At 49.4% G+C, this 27,550-nt stretch overlaps 1 protein-coding gene across 2 annotated transcripts; it reads left to right on the plus strand.

The window, feature by feature from the left end:
* Positions 1-424: 424 nt before the first annotated feature.
* Positions 425-26,261, plus strand: PAXBP1 (PAX3 and PAX7 binding protein 1). Of its 2 annotated transcripts, none has more exons than XM_073668298.1 (18): positions 425-796; positions 8,991-9,116; positions 10,015-10,188; positions 10,557-10,778; positions 11,208-11,311; positions 12,549-12,769; positions 13,642-13,831; positions 16,294-16,417; positions 20,901-21,003; positions 21,296-21,411; positions 21,718-21,917; positions 22,532-22,676; positions 22,964-23,085; positions 23,235-23,311; positions 23,896-23,962; positions 24,105-24,251; positions 25,624-25,778; positions 26,009-26,261. In XM_073668298.1, the coding sequence occupies exons 1-18, from the start codon at positions 547-549 to the stop codon at positions 26,124-26,126; spliced, it is 2,661 nt and encodes an 886-aa protein (XP_073524399.1). In that variant the 5' UTR covers positions 425-546; the 3' UTR covers positions 26,127-26,261. The 2 variants fall into 2 exon arrangements, with proteins under 2 accessions (XP_073524399.1, XP_073524400.1); XM_073668299.1 differs by having other exon boundaries at positions 10,018-10,188.
* The last annotated feature ends 1,289 nt before the right edge of the window (positions 26,262-27,550 follow it).

A 27,550-nucleotide genomic window follows, 5' to 3' on the forward strand; every position in this document is an offset into this window, starting at 1 on the left:
ATGATCTATCAGAGTGGAATCGTGTGACTTGTCGCTTGATTCATCAGGTATACTCCACACTTTCTAAACTGTCCGGGGCCCTGGCTACTCTTAATCCGCCCCTGCAACATTTTTAATACAATCCAATTGCAAAAAATATTTTAAGTCATAAATACATGCATTTAAGAAAACAATTCCCAGAGTTGGATGACATGCATCATGTTATTGACCAATGAGTTTCTTGCCAGTTTTCACTTCTTAGTCCTAATATGAGCAATACTTCACTTCATTCGCTAGTCGGCGCTGTTTAAGCTCTGTGCGCTAATGTACTGTTATTTGTAATACCACCATTCCTCACTAGATGACGCTATTCCATCTTAGCTAGGGTTCTAGTACCATTCCCTCTCCTGACCACTAGGTGTCACTGGTACCTTTACCGTCCCACGCTAGTAACACCTCCATGCAGCAGGGGTCGCTGTGACTGTCTCCGGGGAGCGCAGTGCCGGCTGTGGTTACGGGCGGGCGGGTCTCGGTTTGCGGCGGTGTCTGCGCTGCTCGGTGTCCGTTATGTTCCGGAAGGCGCGGCGGGTGAATGTGAGGAAGCGGAATGATTCCGAGGAAGAGGAGCGGGAACATGAGGCGGCCATGGAGGTGGAGCAGCTGCAGAACGTGGCGGCCGAGCCGTCCTCCTCCGTTCCGGGCCTGCTCCTGCATGACGGCGGCCCGCAGGGGAGCAAGCCTCGGAAAGCGGCCAAGGAGCCGGGCCCCGGGACGAGCAAGCCGGCAACCCTGCTCAGCTTCCAGGACGACGAGGACGGTGAGTGCACGGAGAGCCGTATACAGAGGAGGGGAGGGCAGAGAGCCGTATACAGAGGAGGGGAGGGCAGAGAGCCGTATACAGAGGAGAGGAGGGCAGGGCAGAGAGCCGTATACAGAGGAGGGGAGGGCAGAGAGCCGTATACAGGGGAGGGGAGGGCAGAGAGCCGTATACAGAGGAGGGCAGGGCAGAGAGCCGTATACAGAGGAGGGGAGGGCAGAGAGCCGTATACAGAGGAGGGGAGGGCAGAGAGCCGTATACAGAGGAGGGGAGGGCAGAGAGCCGTATACAGGGGAGGGGAGGGCAGAGAGCCGTATACAGGGGAGGGGAGGGCAGAGAGCCGTATACAGGGGAGGGGAGGGCAGAGAGCCGTATACAGGGGAGGGGAGGGCAGAGAGCCGTATACAGAGGAGGGGAGGGCAGAGAGCCGTATACAGAGGAGGGGAGGGCAGAGAGCCGTATACAGAGGAGGGGAGGGCAGAGAGCCGTATACAGAGGAGGGGAGGGCAGAGAGCCGTATACAGAGGAGGGGAGGGCAGAGAGCCGTATACAGAGGAGGGGAGGGCAGAGAGCCGTATACAGAGGAGGGGAGGGCAGAGAGCCGGATACAGAGGAGGGGAGGGCGGCAGAGAGCCGGATACAGAGGAGGGGAGGGCGGCAGAGAGCCGGATACAGAGGAGGGGAGGGCGGCAGAGAGCCGGATACAGAGGAGGGGAGGGCGGCAGAGAGCCGGATACAGAGGAGGGGAGGGCGGCAGAGAGCCGGATACAGAGGAGGGGAGGGCGGCAGAGAGCCGGATACAGAGGAGGGGAGGGCGGCAGAGAGCCGGATACAGAGGAGGGGAGGGCGGCAGAGAGCCGGATACAGAGGAGGGGAGGGCGGCAGAGAGCCGGATACAGAGGAGGGGAGGGCGGCAGAGAGCCGGATACAGAGGAGGGGAGGGCGGCAGAGAGCCGGATACAGAGGAGGGGAGGGCGGCAGAGAGCCGGATACAGAGGAGGGGAGGGCGGCAGAGAGCCGGATACAGAGGAGGGGAGGGCGGCAGAGAGCCGGATACAGAGGAGGGGAGGGCGGCAGAGAGCCGGATACAGAGGAGGGGAGGGCGGCAGAGAGCCGGATACAGAGGAGGGGAGGGCGGCAGAGAGCCGGATACAGAGGAGGGGAGGGCGGCAGAGAGCCGGATACAGAGGAGGGGAGGGCGGCAGAGAGCCGGATACAGAGGAGGGGAGGGCGGCAGAGAGCCGGATACAGAGGAGGGGAGGGCGGCAGAGAGCCGGATACAGAGGAGGGGAGGGCGGCAGAGAGCCGGATACAGAGGAGGGGAGGGCGGCAGAGAGCCGGATACAGAGGAGGGGAGGGCGGCAGAGAGCCGGATACAGAGGAGGGGAGGGCGGCAGAGAGCCGGATACAGAGGAGGGGAGGGCGGCAGAGAGCCGGATACAGAGGAGGGGAGGGCGGCAGAGAGCCGGATACAGAGGAGGGGAGGGCGGCAGAGAGCCGGATACAGAGGAGGGGAGGGCGGCAGAGAGCCGGATACAGAGGAGGGGAGGGCGGCAGAGAGCCGGATACAGAGGAGGGGAGGGCGGCAGAGAGCCGGATACAGAGGAGGGGAGGGCGGCAGAGAGCCGGATACAGAGGAGGGGAGGGCGGCAGAGAGCCGGATACAGAGGAGGGGAGGGCGGCAGAGAGCCGGATACAGAGGAGGGGAGGGCGGCAGAGAGCCGGATACAGAGGAGGGGAGGGCGGCAGAGAGCCGGATACAGAGGAGGGGAGGGCGGCAGAGAGCCGGATACAGAGGAGGGGAGGGCGGCAGAGAGCCGGATACAGAGGAGGGGAGGGCGGCAGAGAGCCGGATACAGAGGAGGGGAGGGCGGCAGAGAGCCGGATACAGAGGAGGGGAGGGCGGCAGAGAGCCGGATACAGAGGAGGGGAGGGCGGCAGAGAGCCGGATACAGAGGAGGGGAGGGCGGCAGAGAGCCGGATACAGAGGAGGGGAGGGCGGCAGAGAGCCGGATACAGAGGAGGGGAGGGCGGCAGAGAGCCGGATACAGAGGAGGGGAGGGCGGCAGAGAGCCGGATACAGAGGAGGGGAGGGCGGCAGAGAGCCGGATACAGAGGAGGGGAGGGCGGCAGAGAGCCGGATACAGAGGAGGGGAGGGCGGCAGAGAGCCGGATACAGAGGAGGGGAGGGCGGCAGAGAGCCGGATACAGAGGAGGGGAGGGCGGCAGAGAGCCGGATACAGAGGAGGGGAGGGCGGCCGAGAGCCGGATACAGAGGAGGGGAGGGCGGCCGAGAGATGTATACAGAGGAGGGGAGGGCGGCCGAGAGATGTATACAGAGGAGGGGAGGGCGGCCGAGAGATGTATACAGAGGAGGGGAGGGCGGCCGAGAGATGTATACAGAGGAGGGGAGGGCGGCCGAGAGATGTATACAGAGGAGGGGAGGGCGGCCGAGAGATGTATACAGAGGAGGGGAGGGCGGCCGAGAGATGTATACAGAGGAGGGGAGGGCGGCCGAGAGATGTATACAGAGGAGGGGAGGGCGGCCGAGAGATGTATACAGAGGAGGGGAGGGCGGCCGAGAGATGTATACAGAGGAGGGGAGGGCGGCCGAGAGATGTATACAGAGGAGGGGAGGGCGGCCGAGAGATGTATACAGAGGAGGGGAGGGCGGCCGAGAGATGTATACAGAGGAGGGGAGGGCGGCCGAGAGATGTATACAGAGGAGGGGAGGGCGGCCGAGAGATGTATACAGAGGAGGGGAGGGCGGCCGAGAGATGTATACAGAGGAGGGGAGGGCGGCCGAGAGATGTATACAGAGGAGGGGAGGGCGGCCGAGAGATGTATACAGAGGAGGGGAGGGCGGCCGAGAGATGTATACAGAGGAGGGGAGGGCGGCCGAGAGATGTATACAGAGGAGGGGAGGGCGGCCGAGAGATGTATACAGAGGAGGGGAGGGCGGCCGAGAGATGTATACAGAGGAGGGGAGGGCGGCCGAGAGATGTATACAGAGGAGGGGAGGGCGGCCGAGAGATGTATACAGAGGAGGGGAGGGCGGCCGAGAGATGTATACAGAGGAGGGGAGGGCGGCCGAGAGATGTATACAGAGGAGGGGAGGGCGGCCGAGAGATGTATACAGAGGAGGGGAGGGCGGCCGAGAGATGTATACAGAGGAGGGGAGGGCGGCCGAGAGATGTATACAGAGGAGGGGAGGGCGGCCGAGAGATGTATACAGAGGAGGGGAGGGCGGCCGAGAGATGTATACAGAGGAGGGGAGGGCGGCCGAGAGATGTATACAGAGGAGGGGAGGGCGGCCGAGAGATGTATACAGAGGAGGGGAGGGCGGCCGAGAGATGTATACAGAGGAGGGGAGGGCGGCCGAGAGATGTATACAGAGGAGGGGAGGGCGGCCGAGAGATGTATACAGAGGAGGGGAGGGCGGCCGAGAGATGTATACAGAGGAGGGGAGGGCGGCCGAGAGATGTATACAGAGGAGGGGAGGGCGGCCGAGAGATGTATACAGAGGAGGGGAGGGCGGCCGAGAGATGTATACAGAGGAGGGGAGGGCGGCCGAGAGATGTATACAGAGGAGGGGAGGGCGGCCGAGAGATGTATACAGAGGAGGGGAGGGCGGCCGAGAGATGTATACAGAGGAGGGGAGGGCGGCCGAGAGATGTATACAGAGGAGGGGAGGGCGGCCGAGAGATGTATACAGAGGAGGGGAGGGCGCCCGAGAGATGTATACAGGGGAAGGAGGGGGGGAGGGGCGGGCGAGAGATGTATACAGGGGAAGGAGGGGGGGGGCGAGAGATGTATACAGAGGAAGGGGGGGGCCCGAAAGATGTATACAGAGGAAGGAGGGGGGGGGCCCGAGAGATGTATACAGGGGGGGGCCCGAGAGATGTATACAGAGGAAGGAGGGGGGGCGCCCGAGAGATGTATACAGGGGAAGGAGGGGGGGGGCGCCCGAGAGATGTATACAGGGGAAGGAGGGGGGGGGCGCCCGAGAGATGTATACAGGGGAAGGAGGGGGGGGGCGCCCGAGAGATGTATACAGGGGAAGGAGGGGGGGGGCGCCCGAGAGATGTATACAGGGGAAGGAGGGGGGGGGGGCCCGAGAGATGTATACAGAGGAAGGAGGGGGGGGGGCGCCCGAGAGATGTATACAGAGGAAGGAGGGGGCGCCCGAGAGATGTATACAGGGGAAGGAGGGGGGGGGGAGCGCCCGAGAGATGTATACAGAGTAAGTGGGGGGGGGGGGCCGAGAGATGTATACAGAGGAAGGAGGGGGGGGGGCCCGAGAGATGTATACAGAGGAAGGAGGGGGGGGGGCGCCCTAGAGATGTATACAGAGGAAGGAGGGGGGGGGAGCGCCCGAGAGATGTATACAGAGGAAGGAGGGGGGGGGGAGCGCCCGAGAGATGTATACAGAGGAAGGAGGGGGGGGGCGCCCGAGAGATGTATACAGAGGAAGGAGGGGGGGGGGCGCCCGAGAGATGTATACAGGGGAAGGAGGGGGGGGGGAGCGCCCGAGAGATGTATACAGAGGAAGGAGGGGGGGGGCGCCCGAGAGATGTATACAGAGGAAGGAGGGGGGGGGTGGGCGCCCGAGAGATGTATACAGGGGAAGGAGGGGGGGGGGCGCCCGAGAGATGTATACAGAGGAAGGAGGGGGGGGGGCGCCCGAGAGATGTATACAGAGGAAGGAGGGGGGGGTGGGCGCCCGAGAGATGTATACAGGGGAAGGAGGGGGGGGGCGCCCGAGAGATGTATACAGAGGAAGGAGGGGGGGGGGCGCCCGAGAGATGTATACAGAGGAAGGAGGGGGGGGGGCGCCCGAGAGATGTATACAGAGGAAGGAGGGGGGGGGGGGGGGCGAGAGATGTATACAGAGGAAGGAGGGGGGGGGCGAGAGATGTATACAGAGGAAGGAGGGGGGGGGGGGCGAGAGATGTATACAGAGGAAGGAAGGGGGGGGAGCGCCCGAGAGATGTAAATAGGGGGGGGGGGGCCGAGAGATGTATACAGAGGAAGGAAGGGGGGGGAGCGCCCGAGAGATGTATACAGAGTAAATAGGGGGGGGGGGGCCCGAGAGATGTATACAGAGGAAGGAGGGGGGGGCGCCCGAGAGATGTATACAGGGGAAGGAGGGGGGGGGGCGCCCGAGAGATGTATACAGAGATAGGAGGGGGGGGGGGCAAGAGATGTATACAGAGGAAGGAGGGGGCGCCCGAGAGATGTATACAGAGGAAGGAGGGGGGGGGCGCCCGAGAGATGTATACAGAGGAAGGAGGGGGGGGGGCGCCCGAGAGATGTATACAGAGGAAGGAGGGGGGGGGGCGCCCGAGAGATGTATACAGAGGAAGGAGGGGGGGGCGCCCGAGAGATGTATACAGAGGAAGGAGGGGGGGGGGCGCCCGAGAGATGTATACAGAGGAAGGAGGGGGGGGGGCGCCCGAGAGATGTATACAGGGGAAGGAGGGGGGGGGGGCCCGAGAGATGTATACAGGGGAAGGAGGGGGGGGGGGCCCGAGAGATGTATACAGGGGAAGGAGGGGGGGGGCCCGAGAGATGTATACAGGGGAAGGAGGGGGGGGGGCCCGAGAGATGTATACAGAGGAAGGAGGGGGGGGGGGGCCGAGAGATGTATACAGAGGAAGGAGGGGGGGGGGGCCCGAGAGATGTATACAGAGGAAGGAGGGGGGGGGCGCCCGAGAGATGTATACAGAGGAAGGAGGGGGCGCCCGAGAGATGTATACAGGGGAAGGAGGGGGGGGGGAGCGCCCGAGAGATGTATACAGAGTAAGTGGTGGGGGGGGGCCGAGAGATGTATACAGAGGAAGGAGGGGGGGGGGGCCCGAGAGATGTATACAGAGGAAGGGGGGGGGGGGGCGCCCGAGAGATGTATACAGGGGAAGGAGGGGGGGGGGGGCGCCCGAGAGATGTATACAGGGGAAGGAGGGGGGGGGGCGCCCGAGAGATGTATACAGGGGAAGGAGGGGGGGGGTGCCCGAGAGATGTATACAGAGGAAGGAGGGGGGGGGTGCCCGAGAGATGTATACAGGGGAAGGAGGGGGGGGGTGCCCGAGAGATGTATACAGGGGAAGGAGGGGGGGGGGTGCCCGAGAGATGTATACAGAGGGGGGGGGGGCGCCCGAGAGATGTATGCAGGGGAAGGAGGGGGGAGGGGCGCCCGAGAGATGTATACAGGGGAAGGAGGGGGGGGGGCGCCCGAGAGATGTATACAGGGGAAGGAGGGGGGGGGGTGCCCGAGAGATGTATACAGAGGAAGGAGGGGGGGGGGCGCCCGAGAGATGTATACAGGGGAAGGAGGGGGGAGGGGCGCCCGAGAGATGTATACAGGGGAAGGAGGGGGGGGGGGCGCCCGAGAGATGTATACAGGGGAAGGAGGGGGGGGGGCGCCCGAGAGATGTATACAGGGGAAGGAGGGGGGGGGGCGCCCGAGAGATGTATACAGGGGAAGGAGGGGGGGGGGTGCCCGAGAGATGTATACAGGGGAAGGAGGGGGGGGGGTGCCCGAGAGATGTATACAGAGGAAGGAGGGGGGGGGTCCCGAGAGATGTATACAGAGGAAGGAGGGGGCGCCCGAGAGATGTATACAGGGGAAGGAGGGGGGGGGTCCCGAGAGATGTATACAGGGGAAGGAGGGGGGGGGTCCCGAGAGATGTATACAGGGGAAGGAGGGGGGGGTCCCGAGAGATGTATACAGAGGAAGGGGGGGTGGCCCGAGAGATGTATACAGAGGAAGGAGAGGGGGACGCCCGAGAGAGTGGGGTGGCGAGGCGGGTCCGTGGGGTGGCGAGGCGGGTGGGTGGGGTGGAGAGGCGGGTCCGTGGAGTGGGAGGGGTGGAGAGGCGGGTCTATGTGTCCCGTCTTTCTGCGTCTCATGCATTTTTCTCGAATCCCCAAAAAAATGCTAAATACACTTTCAGGCTTTTCCTGCCCATTAAATAATTTAAAGAAAGCGGAAAAGTGCACCTGGCATCCGCATGTATCTGTTTTGTCCACCTTCAGTGACTCTCTTGTGTTTTGTTTTTTTATACTTAGAGTTAAAAAATAATTTTTGCTTCCAATACTTCCAGTAAGACATGTTTGGTGCCATTCAAATCTGGCCCATTGACCCCAGCCGCGAATGCCTCGTTCCTAGATGTGGTGGTGACTGGAGGGGATACGGAAGGAGCTGCTATATCCCTGCACTATAAACACCTCCTGGATGCCTGGCGCAAAAAAGGGGTTTGCCCCATAATAGAGGAATGACAAAAAGATGTTGCTCCTCTAAATGATGATATATGGGATGAAATGGAGCAAGAAGTGCTGACGGTGACTGTCTGTCAGGCTATGTGCCCACGATGCAGAAATGCTCCGGATTTTTTCCTGAGTGTTTCTGCATCTCCCTGGCAGAAAAAAACTCATGCGGATTGTACCTGCGGATTGTACATGCAGATTGACAAGCGCTTTCCAAGCGATTTTAGCATCACTTGGAAAGTGCTTGGCAACTTGATCACACTATATAAATCCATGCAAACGACATGGAGTTATATAGTGTTACCGAAAGAATGGTAAAAAAATAAATATTATACTTACCTTCTGATGGCCCCCGGAGTCTTTATCCGATGCTTCCTGGCTTGCCGGCAGCTCGTGGTACACTGAAGGACCTGCCGACGTCAGCAGTCGCGTGACCGGTCACATGACTAAATGACATCATGGAAGGTCCTTTTACACCATCGCGAGCCACCAGGTAGCATGGACGCACCGGAGAGAAGACCGCAGGCCATCTGAAGGTGAGTATAATGTTTATTTTTTACCATATTTTTTATTCTTTTTTTAACTATTAACTTGGTCACACTATATATGCTGGTTGCATGGATTTATATAGTGTGACCAAGCTGTCAAGCACTTTCCAAGTGATGCTAAAATTGCTTGGAAAGTGCTTGTCAACCTGCGTGCAGAAAAACATGCGAAAGCGCTTGACAAACTCTTCTACCTGGCAGGAAAAACGCATGTATAATCCGCATGTAAAATCCGCATACGTTTTTCCTGCCAGGGAGATGCCGAAAAAATCAGTAGAATTTCTGCATCGTGGGCACTTAGCCTTACAGAGGTGATACTGACTTGTGTGATCACAATAAGTTAATGATTGTGGGGTTTTTTTGTTTTGTTTTTTCCTCGACAGAAGTGGAGGTCTTTAAAGTGAAGAAATCGAATCACAGCAAGAAAATTGTAAAACTACTTAAGAAAGAATATAAAGACGACCTGGAAAAATTCAGGCCCAGATCTGAAGTGAATTTTGGGCTTGCTGGTAAGGGGGGGGGGAGATGGTTTTATATGCTAATGTTTTAAAAAGAGACAGCAGATTTTGGTGACGACTCCATCATTAGTCATTGCTTCTGTTTCTTATGTTGAGAAAAAGAGACAATTCCCGGCAGCCTCCTTTTTCTGCTCACTGGGATGCAAGGAGCTGACATAAGTAGTGTCTTCGATAGCCAAGACTTGCTGGAAACCGGCCCTCTACCCTCTCCCTCCTGTTGGTGTTTCGGACATGATCAGGGAACCATGAAGGGCTTCACTGTCCCCTCCTTTGGACAAATGAAGACATCCAGGGGAAGCAAGAAAGTAGGCGCAGGTCTGACTTACTACGGATGTCCGCTACATCCATAGGAGGGGAGAGAGTGAAGCCAGCGCTGGTCAGCTTTCAGGAGGAGCTTCACAAAGCAGGACCATGGACACGACTGGAGGGGGGGAGCGTGGACGCGACTGGAGGGAAGGGGGGGGCCGTGGACGCGACTGGAGGGAAGGGGGGGGCCGTGGACGCGACTGGAGGGAAGGGGGGGCCGTGGACGCGACTGGAGGGAAGGGGGGGGGCCGTGGACGCGACTGAAGGGAAGGGGGGACCGTGCACATGAAGTAGTCCGTAACTTGTAATGGGGACGGTACCAAATGATAAAACATGTTAGTAAGTTACATGTTTTACATAATTAAACTTTATGCCTCTCTTACATTTTTGCAGTTGTAGTCAGATACTTTTCCCCTATTGTCTGTTTTGCACTTCTGATAATGATGGATTAGTAAAGCATTTTGTTCTTTTCAGCTTGTCACATTTCCATCCTTTTGTTTTCTCCGCTGGTCTGACAGACATGTACTTTACTGTGACTGTCTGCCCCGTCCTTTCTTCACCGTGGTTTCTGGCTTCTTTTCAGCAGGCGATCAGCAGTCGGGCAGGAACGCCGCCTCCAAAGATAACCAAGAAGAGGCGACTGCCGGCAGCGACTTGGGCGAGGAGGAGATGGAAGTAGAAAGTGAAAAAGAAGACGAGAAGCCCAAAGCCGGCTCCTTCACCAACTCCTTGTCCTCCTTAAACGTGCTACGTCCAGGTAAGTGCACGAGAGCCGTCACTCACATACTGTGCTTAATGCAAATCCCCAGAGCTAAGAATTGTCTCTAATTTTTTTGCCTAGATTTCTATGAAAACTATATAACCGATCTTCTAAAGGTCTCCATAGATGACACTTTTTTTCTATCCCTGTGCTTCAGTTATTTTAGGTAATTTTTGCTTGCAAATCCATATTCCAAAAGTTTAACGGAGATATATCCTAAATAATGTCACAGGTGTAGGTCCTCTGCTATTACTAGGCAAAAACAGATTCTCCTGGGATCAGGGCTGGTAGATCTTACATTAGACCACCTATCTAATAACATGTCTACAATGAACCTACCCACCATTTTTTTTTTTTTCTTTAAGGTGAGATTCCAGATGCTGCTTTTATTCATGCCGCTCGGAAGAAGAGGCAACTGGCTCGTGAGCTTGGAGACATCCCCTCCATTGATGTGGATGGTGGGAAAAGCAGACTAGTCCGCGAGGATGAGAATGATGCCAGCGATGATGACGACGACGACGAGAAGCGTCGTATAATCTTTTCTGTCCGAGAAAAATCACAAAGGCAGAAGATTGCTGAGGAAATTGGTATGTACCCCAACAGTTTCCAAAACAATAATTCCCATTTATTGTATGCATTGCAAATGATGTATAAATAAAATTCCAGAATACATTAATGTACAGGACGTCAGCCGGGGCAGGGCTGGGCCCCGTCGGGCGCCGCCGGGGCAGGGCTGCTGCCACTAGGAGACTGACACTAGGATTATGAATCTGTCCGGAGCCCCCTAACACGTTAGACTGAACCCGTCAGTATTGGCGGGTTTGGACAACGATGGTGTAATACGTAAGGGGGGCCTTTAGCTTGTTGTCTGTAGGGGTGTAACCTGCGGAGGACAAGATAAATGTTTTGCATGGTGCATAACGCCTGCTGAGTGTCGGTTCGGTGCTAACCGCACCAACTTACACCTGCTGTTTGCTTGTTGGTTTCATCATGTTCTGTATTCTCCTCTCTTCCAGGTATTGAGGGCAGTGACGATGAAGCTCTAGCAACGGGGGAACAGGATGAAGAGATCATGCGCTGGGAACAAGAGCAGATAAGGAAGGGGATTAGCATCCCACAGGCATGGAGTTTTATTTATCTCTCTATATATTTATCTCCCCTCTCTGGATATGATGCTGGAGTAGCAGAGCGCGGCTGCTAAGTCTATAAATGATTCTTGTATAGTAGTGATCTCACTAATGTCAGATATTTGGGGTAAATCCGTTAATGCGGGAAATTGTTATAGTGGAAGATTTTTACATGGGTGTTGATATAGATATAATGCTACAGATCCAGGGGCGTCTTTGAAGACCTGCAAAACTTTGGCTCCTGATGGGCTTAAAGGGCCGTAGGAATTATCACTTCAAGGGATTATACAGGACTTTTTTTTTTTTTTTTTTTGCTAACAAAGGCAACTACCTGCCTGTTGTACCAGGCACACAGCGGTCACGGACCGCTGCTGCTGGTGTTTCAGCTGCTCCACATCAACAGAGCGGTTTCTTCCGGGCTCCTGGGTCGACGGGTTGTGACTTCTGATTGACAGCCGGCATCCTGTAGTTAGTTAATGCGGTGCTGGCTGTCGGCAGTATCGCCATGTAACCAGAGCAGATGAGAAGCCGCTGCGCAGTCGATGTGATGTCAGCAGAGGTCGCTGAATCGCCTGCAGTAGCAGTCAGTGACCCCTCTGCGCTGGCAGCGATCGGCTCAAACAGGCAGGTAGTTAGCAGCTATCTGCCTGTTAGTTCTTAGGCCTATAGTAAAAAAAAAAATAGTTCTGGATAACCCATTTTAAGTTATGATGGGTCAGTCACAATAATGATCACCTGTGTATGGGATAGGTGAAAAGTGGCTAAAAAAATTATTAAATATGAAAGTGTCTAATTGCTGAGGTCCAACACCCAGGAACCCCCACTGATCCCAATAATAGCTCTCTCTGAAGCAGTCACTTCTGTGGTACATAGAAGTCAACTAATAGGCAACTAGTATCAGTGGTGGGGGTCCAACTGTTAGCACCAATACATATCAGACACAACTTTCTAATTTTGGTTGTTCTTACAGCTCAGAACATCCCAGTCCAATTCACATGACTGGGCCTGAGCTGTGACCCCAGGCACGGCCACCATGGCACGGATCCTACACAAGCGCTGATAACTATTGCATTTAACTTGCAATGAAAGCTCAGGGACACCCGCCTTGTTGCCTTCTCTGGGGCCTTGTGACTTGCTATAAACATGCATCCTATACTGTGCGTACTTTTAGCATCTCGATATGTCCGTGTTTGAAGTATAATGGATCCGTATTTCTTCTTTGTCTTTTAGGTTCAAGCACCGCAGCCCATAGAAGCAAATAACTTGTTCTACCCCAGCACGTACCAGGGAATACCCTACGGTTCAACTTACAACATCCCTTATTCTTACGCCGCCTATGGAGCCGCTGAGACAAAATCTCAGAAAGCAAATAATTCTGTCTCTTACAAAACTCCCAGTAATGAGATGACTCCTGTTACTATTGATTTGGTAAAGAAACAGCTTAAAGACAGGTAGGGCAGACTATCCTTCCATTTTTTGGGAACTACCTCGGTGTCCCCCCGACGCGTGTTGCATGGGGTCAGGGATGCCGAGCTCTTTTATAACGACAATGAACTGCTCGAAGATCGCGGATGGAAGCAAGAATTGAGCAAATATTCCGGATAAACAATTAAAGCCTAGTGAAGCCATATTGCCTTATGCTCCAAAAAATTCAGGGCCATGTCAGTGCGACTGTGGGGACAGGTGCACATTGAAAAGCTTGAGAGATGGCCGAGTTCACAGCAGGTATACAGGTCCATGAGCATCAGGTCGCCAAAATTCTCTTTACATCCTACTGTTGGTATAAGGATATGACAGATTGTATTTTTTATTTTTTTTTTGTCCTGGCACAAGTTGAAAAAAAAAAAAATGACAATGAATTTATTATTGAACTGAAATAATTGGAAACTTCTCCATGACTTTCGGATCTATCCCTGGATTTGGCAACTCCTTTCTCCAGACAGATCAGGGGCCCCCTTTTCTCAATAGGTGGGGGTCCCAGATATCTATGTCTTATCCTCAGGTTATCCCATATATGTCTTTGGGTTTAAGATATATTCTGTAAAAGTTATTTTAAGGTGTTGTCTGGTTTGGGCAATGTCTTTCTATAGAGGGAGATGCTGCTGGTACCAGTGCAATCACAGGTTACTCATGGGGGTCCATAGACCGAGTGGTGGGTGTGAGCCCTGCTCTTTACAAGTCTGAGTATTATCTTGTCCATATCTCTGAGTTGCAGGTGACATTGCCCATTGTGCTGCCTCTTACTGTTGCCTGCCTTGTGTGAATGCGCCCCTAACACGATACGCACATACCTACCGGTTACTATGCTTTGTGCCACATACAGGCTCAGCGCAATGGAGGACGTGCACAAAGCAAATCTCGACCTTTACGAGAAGCACGAGAAAAGCCGGATAGACTCCAATAGCGCAATCACTCGATTGGACGGCTGCTCGGGGGGTAATGGCGAACGGTATCAGTTTCTGCAAGAAATGCGTGGGTATGTCCAAGACTTGCTTGAGTGTTTCCGTGAAAAGGTAAGAATGCAATCATTTGTTCTGTATGCCTAAAAATTGCATTTATAATTTTTTTCCACCAGTAATCCATCTTTTAAATATGTGAAATAGATAATGTAGCTCATAGAAATATGTATTTCTCAGGCACTTCATTGGGGAAATCCTGGGTGTACACTGGTTTTACTGTTTCCTTCTTGTATAATACCTTTTCTTCCCATCTGAAAGGTTGTCTGGTTGAGACGCCGTCTTTTCTCTATCGCTTCATTTTTTTCGGTCTGAGTGCAATACAACAAAACATCGGATCGCACTCAGAATAACTTTGGTCCATGTCCAGTTTTTTATTCATTTTTTTTCCTTCGGACCAAATGTCTTTGAGGAAAAAAAACGCAGCATGCACAATTTGCATTTGATATTTGGAACACACTCTACCATGCAAGTGAATGAGTCCATGGAAACCATCGGACTGCACTTGGATGATATCTGAGTGCAGTCTGATTTTCACATACTGACAAAACTGAGAATTTTTTTTTATTACTTTTTTATCTTCTCCTCATAAGGGGAAATCGGATGATACACTGATCATTGTGATTTGTATAATCTGACCAATTCTCTCGGATGAGAGAAAACATAGTGGTGTGACTCTAGCCCAGTGTTTCCCAAACCCCATCCTCACGGCCCCCCACAGGTCATGTTTTCAGGATCTCCTTAGTATTGCAAAGGTGAGAGAATTCCTGATGCCTTGATGATACTTCAATCACCTGTGTAATACTAAGGAGCTCCTGAAAACATGACCTGTGGGGGCTGTGAGGATGGGGTTTGGGAAACACTGCTCTAGCCTAAGGTTTTTGGTTGGTGTGGTAATCACTAGCCACTGCGACTACTGGGGCCTTAATGCATCAGGTGGTATTATGGATGCCAGTGATCCATTACATGAAAGCGCGGCCCTGAGTGAAGTCTTGCACGGTACTGAATTGTAGACTAGAATAGTCCAGAAATACCAAAGCTTCGGGGGGCTGACACTCAACAGCATGCACAGTGTTCACATTACTCCAGTTATCTGCACTTTGCCTGCTTATAATCAACTAAAAATAATTTTTGTCCTTATGTACCTTATAAGCTGTGCTTGTCAATACATGAGAATCAATGGGTTTGGAAACGGATCTAAATATATGATCACTGACCAAACTATGCCAGCAAATATATTAAAACAAAAAAATGTTATTGCACGAAAAGCTATAATAACACATGAATATGACAGCTTCATACTGTACCCTGTTGTCCCTCACAGTCGGAGGTGCTTTTTTACTTACTATTCATGTGTTATTGTATATCTTTTTGTGTAATAAAACACGGAATAGGCTGAGCGTGGTCACGGAGGCCTCTGCAAAGAGCCACGTACTCAACCAATCTTATTGTCGATTTTTCCAAAGAATATGCTAACAAATTATTCCCCTCGGGCATCAGGGACCCTATAAACACTATAAAACATTGAGTATACATGTTTTTCTATCAGGCCGGGATTACATTGCCACTAAAGGTCACAAATGGGCACGCGGAAGCGTCCATATTCAGATATAGATATATCCTTCTACCTAAAGGACATCGATATTTGTTATGAATGTCCCAACATGATATTGCATTGATATGCTGGCCCCCGACTCCTCCATACTCAGGAGCGCTCGCTCCACCGAGTGCACCTATGTTTTCTATGGGGGGAGAGCCGCTTCCAGACTCCTGGAGGAAAACAAAAAAGGTCCAACCTTTCCCAGATCGGACAGGACGGATTTCATCATCTTTTGGAAGGCCCCCCCATACACATTTGACTGGTGGGTTCTGCTGATGTTAATCTAATGTGTATGGGGGGGGGGGGCGTAGTTTGCAGCTGTATTTTGATTTTTTTATTTTATTTAATAGGAATATTTAATCATTGCTGTTTTTAAAATTATTTTCCTTACAATGTGAGACTGATAATGAAAATATTAGATTGCTCAGATAGCTGGTGTCACACACTATTTTATACGATCTGCCTTCGGTAATGACATTCTGAGATTTCTAAGCAGTAAGTCATTAGCCACTTGTGAGACGGTGGCCATTCTTACACAGGTAAGTCCCGGCTGATGCAGATAAGCAGAGCCGTTGGTGTAGTGGGGTCTTCCAGGATGTGTATGTGATCAGTGGGCATCCAAACTCTGTGCTATCTGATACCGCTCCGTCCATGTGCTTGCCTGGTGCTGGGGCTGAGCTGCGGTACCACACAAAATGTACCGCAATCCACGGCTTAGACTCCCACCGATCACACACAGCCATTAGACTTGCCTAATGCCGGGTGGGATTTCTCGTATTTCCCATCATGTTAAGACATCAGCTTTTATTAATCCATTACACTTCTAGGAAAGGTTCCTCATTGTTCGTGGAATAAGCCGCCCCCGTGTCTTCCTTCTGTCGCAGATTACGGTATTACGATTGCTGTTGTGTTTTTTCAGGTTCCTCTGATAAATGAGCTCGAATCCGCAATGCACCAGCTGTACAAACAGCGAGCTGCCCGCCTTGTCCAAAGACGACAAGAGGACATAAAAGATGAATCTTCGGAGTTTTCGAGCCATTCAAGTCAGTCCATCTTGAAGGTTTTTATTATTCATTAAACAACCTCCTGAAATGTATATTATTCTATTGCCCAACCATGAATGCAAATGTATTTCATACTGTTGGGTCATTGCACTTCCTAAGATCATCCTGAACTAGATGTGAATTTAACTTTTAAGTTGAGTGTTATTGGACTTTGCGGTGTTATTTTATTTCCAGTTTGGCGGTATCTTTACCTTTGGTAGAATAAGCCATAGTGATAGGACTGACTACTGTATAAGCAACATCCTGCTTACAGACATCACCTGACATATTATCTCTTCAGCTTTCACACAGCAGGGGTATAAAAGGGCCTGATACACCCCACTGCACAGCAGGGGTATAAAAGGGCCTGACACACCCCACTGCACAGCAGGGGTATAAAAGGGCCTGACACACCCCACTGCACAGCAGGGGTATAAAAGGGCCTGACACACCCCACTGCACAGCAGGGGTATAAAAGGGCCTGACACACCCCACTGCACAGCAGGGGTATAAAAGGGCCTGACACACCCCACTGCGCAGCAGGGGTATAAAAGGGCCTGACACACCCCACTACGCAGCAGGGGGGTATAAAAGGGCCTGACACACACCCCACTACGCAGCAGGGGGGTATAAAAGGGCCTGACACACACCCCACTACGCAGCAGGGGGGTATAAAAGGGCCTGACACACACACCACTACGCAGCAGGGGGTATAAAAGGGCCTGACACATCCCCTCTTTGGTGGCTGGTACCAGCAGCAATTTTTTTCTTTCTGCACGTATGGATCTGCAGAAGATCCATACTTGCTCAGTGGTATGTTTTAGGGGCCTCTTTTATAGGCAGACTACCTGCAGAAAATTCATCGACTCTCTCCAATTTATCTGAATAGGGCTTGCAGAAATCCCTGTGCTTCCTGACAAACACATTAATGGAACTGCTGCATGTAAATTTATCCCTTTGGCTCCTCTCGCACCTCTTTTTTTTCTCAAAAAAAAAAAAAATTGTGTACAGTACAGACCAAAAGTTTGGACACACCTTCTCATTTAAAGATTTTTCTGTATTTTCATGACTATGAAAATTGTAGATTCACACTGAAGGCATCAAAACTATGAATTAGCACATGTGGAATTATATACTTAACAAAAAAGTGTGAAACAACTGAAAATATGTCTTATATTCTAGGTTCCTCAAAGTAGCCACCTTTTGCTTTGATGACTGCTTTGCACACTCTTGGCATTCTCTTGATGAGCTTCAAGAGGTAGTCACCGGAAATGGTTTTCACTTCACAGGTGTGCCCTGTCAGGTTTAATAAGTGGGATTTCTTGCCTTATAAATGGGGTTGGGACCATCAATTGTGTTGTGCAGAAGTCTGGTGGATACACAGCTGATAGTCCTACTGAATAGACTATTAGCTGCTTTTTTCTTGCCATAATACAAATTCTAAGTAAAGAAAAACGAGTGGCCATCATTACTTTAAGAAATGAAGGTCAGTCAGTCCGAAAAATTGGGAAAACTTTGAAAGTGTCCCCAAGTGCAGTTGCAAAAACCATCAAGCGCTACAAAGAAACTGGCTCACATGAGGACTGCCCCAGGAAAGGAAGACCAAGAGTCACCTCTGCTTCTGAAGATAAGCTTATCCGAGTCACCAGCCTCAGAAATCGCAGGTTAACAGCAGCTCAGATTAGAGACCAGGTCAATGCCACACAGAGTTCTAGCAGCAGACACATCTCTTCAACAACTGTTAAGAGGAGACTTTGTGCAGCAGGCCTTCATGGTAAAATAGCTGCTAGTAAACCACTGCTAAGGACAGGCAACAAGCAGAAGAGACTTGTTTGGGCTAAAGAACTCAAGGAATGGACATTAGACCAGTGGAAATCTGTGCTTTGGTCTGATGAGTGCACATTTGAGATCTTTGTTTCCAACCACCGTGTCTTTGTGCGACGCAGAAAAGGTGAACGGATGGACTCTACATGCCTGGTTCCCACCGTGAAGCATGGAGGAGGAGGTGTGATGGTGTGGGGGTGCTTTGCTGGTGACACTGTCAGGGATTTATTCAAAATTGAAGGCATACTGAACCAGCATGGCTACGACAGGATCATGCAGCGGCATGCTATTCCATCCGGTTTGCGTTTAGTTGGACCATTTATTTTTCAACAGGACAATGACCCCAAACACACCTCCAGGCTGTGTAAGGGCTATTTGACCAAGAAGGAGAGTGATGGGGTGCTACGCTAGATGACCTGGCCTCCACAGTCACCAGACCTGAACCCAATCGAGATGGTTTGGGTGAGCTGGACCGCAGAGTGAAGGCAAAAGGGCCAACAAGTGCTAAGCATCTCTGGGAACTCCTTCAAGATTGTTGGAAGACCATTTCCGGTGACTACCTCTTGAAGCTCATCAAGAGAATGCCAAGAGTGTGCAAAGCAGTCATCAAAGCAAAAGGTGGCTACTTTGAAGAACCTAGAATATAAGACATATTTTCAGTTGTTTCACACTTCTTTGTTAAGTATATAATTCCACATGTGTTAATTCATAGTTTTGATGCCTTCAGTGTGAATGTACAATTTTCATAGTCATGAAAATACAGAAAAATCTTTAAATGAGAAAATGTGTCCAAACTTTTGGTCTGTACTGTATATATACAGCTGCTCCATGCGTTGCAGTTTGTACTCACGGACATGTGAATGCAGTCTTAGGGAAATGCAAGGATAAAGCAGTTTTGCTGCATTTTTTTATTGTTTATCTTTGCATTTCCCTAAGGCTGCATTCACATGTCCGTGAGTACAAACTGCAACGCATGGGGTAGCTGTGAGTGTCCTGACCCACACTTTGCATCCTGATATAAGTCTATAATGCTGCTGAATTTAGGTCCAGAGGTCCCCGGCCTGTCTGGTACCTGGAGCACAGCACACGGCTGTGTGGATCCAGCCTGAGGTCTCGCCTGCATACAATATGCTGTTATATTCTGATTGTTAGTACTTTTGCTGCTCTGTTTGCCTCTCACTTACCAATGACTCTGTATGTTTTACCCTTTAATTCTCCGTATAGAAATGTTATGTCTCGTTTGGCTCCACAATTTAGAATATGCCAGACTCTTTTTTTTGCGCAGGACCTCACACAGAGATCGTCAGTTCCCACCTTAAACTGTTTATAACTTTCTGGAGCCGGCAGGACTTATTATTGTAGTCTGCTGTATAGGGCTGTACACATTGCACCCTGTACACCCTGCTTATACTGCCGGAGCCTTCACATCGCTGCGAGATGACATCTGTATGACCGCACATTGCCGAGGCACCCAGCGATGGGCTGCAGCGTTCCGTCACCTGGATGACAAAATAATTGTGCAGCATTAACAACAATGACACTACGGGCATCACTTTACTCCTTTTAATATTGTTTTCTGCTGGATCTCATCTACTAATTAAAAAAGGTTGTGCGTACATGACTCTTAGAGGGCCATATTGTACCTTGGCTACTGTATCGCCACCATGCTCTTAGCTAATCTCCGGGTCCAGTAACGCCTGGGGAATGTAATTTTTGTTTTTGTCCCATCTAGTGTATCATATTCTTTTATTAGAGGGGTTTTCTCATAATTATATACATGTAAAATTGTAAAGTGCTTGTAAATAGGAGCTTAGCGCTTACAAGCTCTTTGATTTTAGAGCTTGCAAGCTCTGTCCTGAAGTTCGCTGGATCCTACCATTTTCAGTGTCCTTGCACTTCTCTGATGCTGTAGAGGCAAAGCTGCTTCTGCTGGCAGCATAGGAGTTCGAGCCAGCAACTCAACCCTGCCACTGGTCTGAATGGTCAATGTTTTGGAGCACTCTGCCCCAAGGCGTGCAGGGGAGCTATGCAATACTATAGACAGAAGATTAAAATATCCCTTGAAGTATGTACTCTTCCCTGTGTATATACTTAGTTTAGCCTTGTTGACTTAGTGTTCCTTTGTGGTATGCATCTCCTGTTGCTCACTACGTTTTCTATGATTTCTTTGTGGAGTCTCTTCACACGCCTCTTGCTATCCTCCCTGATAGATCTGTGCCATAGAATACATGGAGACCCTGCAGTATACATCAGGGGACAGCAATTCTAGACTTCAACCTTTCTCCCCTGCCTCCTCCTTATGATAGGTTTCTGCACATAATCTCTTACAAGCAGGAGGCAGTGGAGGCTTTGAAACTTCATTCCATAGAATACTGTGGAGATTTTGCACGCATACTCACAGATAGTAAAAACCGTCTGTGCGAGTCAAGGGGGTTTATAATTCTGCAGCTAATATGTTATAGTACTATAAGGAATTAGATGTTGCTGTATTGTAATAGATAACCTGGTGTCTGTCACTTCCTACCTTTTTCTAGTAAATGTGTCATCTTTTTAGAGAGCCAGTTTTGTTTTTATCTGTATTTTAGAAGTCATATCTGAGTAATGTGAAGACGTCCTATAGATTGTGTCTGAACAGCGGCTTTGTTCTGTAAATTCTCAGGTAAAGCTGTAATGGCACCGAATCTTGATTCTTTTGGGCGCGATCGAGCAGCGTATCAGGAGCATGCAAAACAGCGGAGGATAGCCGAGAGAGAGGCCAGAAGGTAGGGGATTGGGTTCAAATTATGTATATTCTCCAACCTGGCTGCTGTATAACTACAACTCCCAGCCAGAAGCAGGAGAGCAACATTGCTCGCTTTTATGTTGTAAAGGTGCTAAATTTATTATATGGGTCATGCCCAAATCTAGACCTCACATAAGGGGTGTCCTGATCCTATCCATGTAAGTTTTCTCTATGTTGGTGAACTGTAAACCATCCTTTAGATACATATTCATCTTTTGCACACATTACACAAAAGTTCACAAAGTCTCTTGAGTGATTCCTCCTTGTTTCAGAGCCCGGCGGCGACAAGCTCGTGAAGTTTCTGGTAAGATGGCTGAACACCTTGAAGGTCTTTCTAGCGACGACGAAGAGACCTCTACAGACATCAATAACTTTAACATGGAGAAAGGCGAGTATATTCTACTGTGTGCACATGCCGGGGACTGAGCAGTACTATTGATTAGTTGGACAGACAGGTCCCCGATGGCTTCTCTCTGCCCGCTGATAGTGATTGCCTATACATGCACATAGGCTTGTCCGTCACTGTCAGCGGGTGGAGAGAAGCCACCGGGGACCTGCCTGTCCGATTAGTCAATAGCATGGCTTGGTTCCCTTTAACATTAGCACTGTTATTTGTACTGACTGCATGAAGTCCTATATGCTGGGTATGGACGTACAGAGAATTTTTTATTTATTTTTTTTAGTTTTTTTCCAGATCGGATCTTGAAAGAGTCCAGCAAAGTCTTTGAAGACACCCTGGAGAATTTCCATTCCATCGACTGCATCAAGTTTCAGTTTGAGAGCTGGCGCTCGTCTTACTATAATGCGTATAAAGATGCCTACATTGGGCTCTGTTTACCAAAACTGTTAAATCCTCTTACACGTCTCCAACTAGTAACTTGGAATCCGCTGGAGGTAGGTTACGAATATTGGGAAAAACACATGGGAAGAATTGTTTTCTGGAATAATGCTAGATATCTTATGGGGCTTATTCACATTCAAAGCAGTTTTAAATCTTCTTTTTATTTATTATTATTATTATATTTATATATATATATATATATATATATATATATATATATATATATATATATATATATATATATATATATATATATATATATATATATATATATATATATATATATATATATATAATTTTTTTTATTTTTTTTTTTTTTTAAGTTAAGCCATACTTGAAAAAAGGAGAACAAAAAAGCCATACTTACCCCTAGAATTCCCCCTCCGCACTGGCACTGCCAATATGACAGTCTACGGTGGAGCGGAAGCGATGATGTGACGACCACCAGTGACCTGACTGGTTATAGGGTCCAGTTAACTAGTGGTCAGGACGTCATCTCTTCCAGACCACCAGAGACCATTGGAGTGGCATTGCTGGAGCGGATGTGATATCATATCCTAAAACTCACAGGACAGGAGAACGGACATATCTTATGGAAGAAGCTGCCAGAATCATCATGTTAATCAGCACTTTTAATAAAGTAATTACTTTATTTTTTTTCTTTCAGCCCAAATGCTGTGACTTTGAGAGCATGGACTGGTTTGAATCTCTGCTCTTTTATGGTGGTGAAGAGAAAGACTATGACAGTGAAGACGCAGACATTATGCTCCTGCCTTCATTAGTGGAAAAGGTTATTCTTCCCAGGCTCGCAGGTCCGTACCGGTGATTTCTTACTTGGCAATAAATGAAATTTTCATTAAGCTTCAGCTATTTAAAGAACAGACGTGTCTCCTCACAATCGTGAAGTGTCTGTGAGGAACTGTTCACTTTTTTTATTTTACTGTATCCACTTGTATTGGAAAGCGAGGCAAACTACTGTTACTTATACCATGTTGATGAATGCATCAGGCGTATCAGACTCCACGGATACGTTTAGTGAGTTTGGACGGAGCTGTAGTTCTTTTCAGTTGCTCAGTTTCTCTCTTGCCGCTTTCCTCAGTTGTTGCAGAGAACGTGTGGGACCCATTTTCTACAACACAGACGAGCAGGTTGGCAGCAGTGTTCCAGAAACTAATCACCGGATACCCGACCGTCGTCAATTCAGACAACAAGAACACAGAGGTAAAGATAAGTCCAAGAACACCGCACGGAGAATGGGTGAACGTATGGAACGCACAGCAATACCTCTCGGCCGGACGATTATTGCTCCGCCGGGAGTATGTGTGTTACCTATAGAAACACATGGTAAAGTGTCATTCTGTACTTCACAGGCACTGCTGAAAGCGCTGCTAATGAGGATGAGGAGAACGTTGGACGATGATGTTTTTATGCCTCTTTATCCCAAAAAGTAAGTGTTTTCATTTTCTGCTCTGTTCGTAATCCAAATGCTAATTTCAGCGTCAATGTAGTTACAACTCTTCAGACATTTATAGCTAATTCTGCTATGTGCATTAAAGGGGTTTTCTCTTCTCCTTAAATGGGTAAAATTGTAAAGACAACTTTTAAAAAAAAAAAATCTCCTCTGTTCTTAAGATAATGAGGATTTTTAAATTATCTAGTTAATTTCTTATTGCCTAGAATAGCTGCCACGTCTCCAGTCAGAGAGGGTCTTGGCAGCGCCCACTTAGGGCTGCATTAGGCATAAAGCTACTGTATTTTGCGGACCATAAGGCATGCCCCACATTTAGAGGAGGAAAATTTAATGTGTCAATTGGGGTCCGACTTATAGTCTGAATTTAGCCTAGTTGGAAGAGCAGTGGCGGTGGATCAGGGTTTCTGAACTATTCAGACATAGAAAATCTTCTGTGTCCTAATGGTTTGGGGCCACATAGTGGTGTAGGTTTTGCACCTTTGCTGTAATCTCCCATGACCTTGATGAATCTCATCTGTTCCTCACGCTACAATATAATGTCCTCTTCCGTGTATTTCTAGTGTGATCGAGAATAAGAACTCGGGGCCGTGCGTCTTCTTCCAGCGCCAGTTCTGGTCTTCAGTAAAGGTAAAGGCTCAGGGTATGAGGAGGGATTGCCGCTGGCTTGTCTGGTTCTCCAGCAGCATCATATGCACAATGTCATCTTGGGTTAGGAATGACATGTGATGGCAGCATCTGTGGATTTACAGCCCTTGTTTTTCTGTCTTAGTTACTAGGAAACTTCTTGAAGTGGTACGGTGTCCTCTCCAACAAGAGCTTGCAGGAGCTGGCCATAGACGGCCTGCTGAACAGATACATCCTCATGGCTTTTCAGAATAATGAGAACGGAGAAGACAGTATTAAGAAAGCGCAGAGTGTGAGTAGGATTATACCTCAGTGTTAGGCTTCCAAACCCCCAGGATTTTATCCTTGCAGGCTCGCTGGAGCCGTCCGTACGCAGGGGATGATTGGCAGCCATCTCAGCCAACTCTCCTATACATAGTAGCACTTGATTGACCGAGCGCTTTGTGTTCTCGAAGAGAAAGCGGACACGTCGGCCGGCGGATTATCTTCGGGAGAATGCAATCGGCAGTCCAAAATCAGACATCTCCCTCGACTGGCGCCCCCATACATATTAGACCATCGGCCGAACCTGTCAACTTCAGCAGGCATTAGTCTAAAGTTTGGGGCCTTAAAGTGATGTTCCCATCTCCAAGATCCTATCCCAGTATGTAGCAGGTGTAATAATAATAATAATATTAGCAAATACCTCCAATTAGAAATGTAGTATAGTTCTTCTAATTCGCTATGTCTCTTTCCTCATATGCAGGGCATTGCAGGTCCTTAGGTATTCATTGTTTCCACCACTAGCAGCAAGCTAACTGTCACTATGAGTGGTCGTAACCATGGATACCTAAGCTACTGCAATATCCTGCACATGATGAAAGGGACATAGCAAATCAGAAGAACTATACTACATTTCTAATTGGAGATATTTGCTAATATTATTGCACTTCCTAAACATTGGGATAGGATTTGGAGATGGGAATACCACTTTAAGGCAGGGATTCACAAACTACCTTGCAACGCACATATTGTCAGAAGTAGATACGATACAACGACACAAAACACCACCTGAGAGGCACCAAACAAATGCCCCCGCTATGCCAATACCACAGCTAGCTCTCGTCCAAGAAAAATCAGTAGTGTGCACGAGCCCTTGAAAGAAGCACATTAGAAGAGCCTCTTATTGCTTCAGCTCTCATTAAGAGATGCCGGCCTGACATATTTAAGACGTAGGGTGTGTGACTGCAAGACAGAGTTTGTAGAGACACGGGGTCTTCATGAGACATGAGATTTTTAGATAATTTTCAGTTTGCTTGATTTTTTTTAGTTTAGATGTGATGGAACAATAAAGGGTTTGTGTGGACGTAACCTGTATCCTCCTGACTGCCACCTAATCCATCATTCATGTCAGTAGTTAATAGTAACCTCTTGGGGGCGCTCTCCCATGTAGGTTTATTCTAAAGACGACCTCTCTCCTCACTTGTTCCAGGACGCTCTCTTTTCTGTCTTAACCAATAAGAGGGACCACTCCTTTTTCTTTCCTTTCTTCTTTCCTTGGTGTTCGAGGCTCCTCACCCGGGACCACATCTGGGGCATCTACAGGTCTCCTTCCAGGACTGTAAACCACTGAGGCCGCATGAGATGTAATTTTTTTTTTCCATTCTTTTTCTTTGCTTTTCCAGGTGATTGCATGTTTTCCGAAGCAATGGTTCTCAAGCCTTAAAGGAGGTAAAACCATTCCACAGCTAGAAAACATTTCCCGGTATCTCACCCATCTGGCCGGCCTCATCTACAGGCAGAATGTAGGCTGTTCAGACATGGAGAAGCGAAGTGCCAGGTGAGTTTCTTACCTTTTTTTTTTTGAAGTGGTAATTCTCATCTCGTACATTTATGGCCGATCATGGAGTATATCTTAAATGTATGGTAGATGTAGGTCCCACATCTGTGCCATTGGTGCCCGTGCTGATACGACGGCCGATGTCTCTGCGTTTTTGCTTTCTAGTTCGCCGTCTGCTTTTTATTATTCTGCGAGAAGAAAATGTAATTTTTTTTTTCCTTCCTTGCTAGAGACCAAATCCGACAGATCGTGAAGCTACTAGCAAGTATTCACTCCCTAGAAAACGCAGTATCTGTTGCAAACGATTACAACGTGAAGGACGTCAAGGCTCCAACGGACGGGAAATAAAGCGGCGGACGTGCGCTCCTGACCCCCTTTTCCTATTTGCTTTGTACATAGTCTGTAAAAATTCTAAAGCTGTATAAATTGTTTGTTTTTAACGAAAAGGTCAACACATAAAATAAATGAAATGTTGTAGACGGGCGCAGTCCCTGTGTATGTATCTACACATCACTTCTATGGAGAAATCGTAAGCCAAAGCTGCGATGTCACGTTGCATCTAATCAGTGTGGGTATTAATGCAAAAAATACAACTCTCTTTAGGTTTTTGATCATAGGTTGTTGTGAGTTGCACAAATTTTTGGCCCCATGGACTTCTACGTAAGTCACTTGCATGAGTCCGGCCTGTGATTTGGCTGAGGCTCTAAACTAATCACTATGTAGCCCCAGCCTTAGGAACTTTCTCTGACATGTTCTTCTGACCTGATGGGGTTCCATATGTTTAAAGGGAATCTGTCACCAGATTTTTGCCACCTACTCTGACAACAGCATAATGTAGAGACAGAGACTCTGATTCCAGCGATGTGTCCTTTACTGCTGTAGTTTTGATAATCTGCTGATAAAACTATGATTTTATCACTAGAGGACTAACAAACCTGCTGCCATGTAGTCCTCCGGATTCCTGAGCTCTGTATGACCACACCCCCACCATTGATTGGCAGATTTCTGTGTACACAGACAGAAAGCTACCAATCAGTGGTGTGGGCGGGGTTATACACAGCTCTGCATTCAGAGATCTGCAGCAGATAAAACAGGGATTTTATTAAAACTACAGCAAGCAGCCCTGTAAGTGACACATCGCTGGAATCGGGGTTTTTCCCCTTACATTATACTGCTGTCAGATTGGATAGTAAAAACCTTGTGATGGATTCCCTTTAAATGATTCATCCAACCACAGGCAGCATGAATCAGAGACAGGGCTCCATTATTACAGATATTTGTTTTTACAAAAAAAAGAATTGAAAATAGAAGCGGGGAATGAGATGACTGACCAGTTAAGGAAGCGGGTCCCTGTCGGCTTCTGTCCATCTGTTTGACAGGTCTCTGATTGAAGCTGCCCGTGGAGCAGAATGAATGACCGGACAGCTTCCCTTTAAGGCTACAGCTACTTACTGCAAGCTCAGTGTCTACCTGTATGGGGGTGAATCTGCTGACAACTTGTCTGACACCCATGACATTGTGGGCGCCTCATAATAATAATAATGGCCTCTTTTCTTTTACAAGAGGGAGTAAAGTGCCCTAGACGCCCTGTGATTTCACACTCCTGGTGAAACGCTTACTGCTCTCTGCACTGTATTGCTATGTAAGAATTGTCATTTATTAAATAGATCAACATTAAATGTAAAATAGTCGGTACAGTCGACATCTCAGAAAGTTCATTTGTCAATTTACACAATTTTTTTTCAGTTCTCTAAAATGTATCCAGCAATGAA

The sequence above is a fragment of the Phyllobates terribilis genome, unplaced genomic scaffold (assembly GCF_046119375.1).
Source record: "Phyllobates terribilis strain yellow unplaced genomic scaffold, ASM4611937v1 Scaffold_2__4_contigs__length_985480577, whole genome shotgun sequence".
Taxonomy (NCBI): domain Eukaryota; kingdom Metazoa; phylum Chordata; class Amphibia; order Anura; family Dendrobatidae; genus Phyllobates; species Phyllobates terribilis.

What these genes read in the sequence shown, in the direction of transcription:
- PAXBP1 (XM_073668298.1), top strand. Translation starts at nt 547, where the DNA reads ATGTTCCGGAAGGCGCGGCGGGTGAATGTGAGGAAGCGGAATGATTCC. An exon ending in GGAGTTTTCGAGCCATTCAA is followed by an intron (nt 16,418 to 20,900) that starts GTCAGTCCATCT and finishes GTAAATTCTCAG; the next exon opens with GTAAAGCTGTAATGGCACCG. An exon ending in TAACTTTAACATGGAGAAAG is followed by an intron (nt 21,412 to 21,717) that starts GCGAGTATATTC and finishes GTTTTTTTCCAG; the next exon opens with ATCGGATCTTGAAAGAGTCC.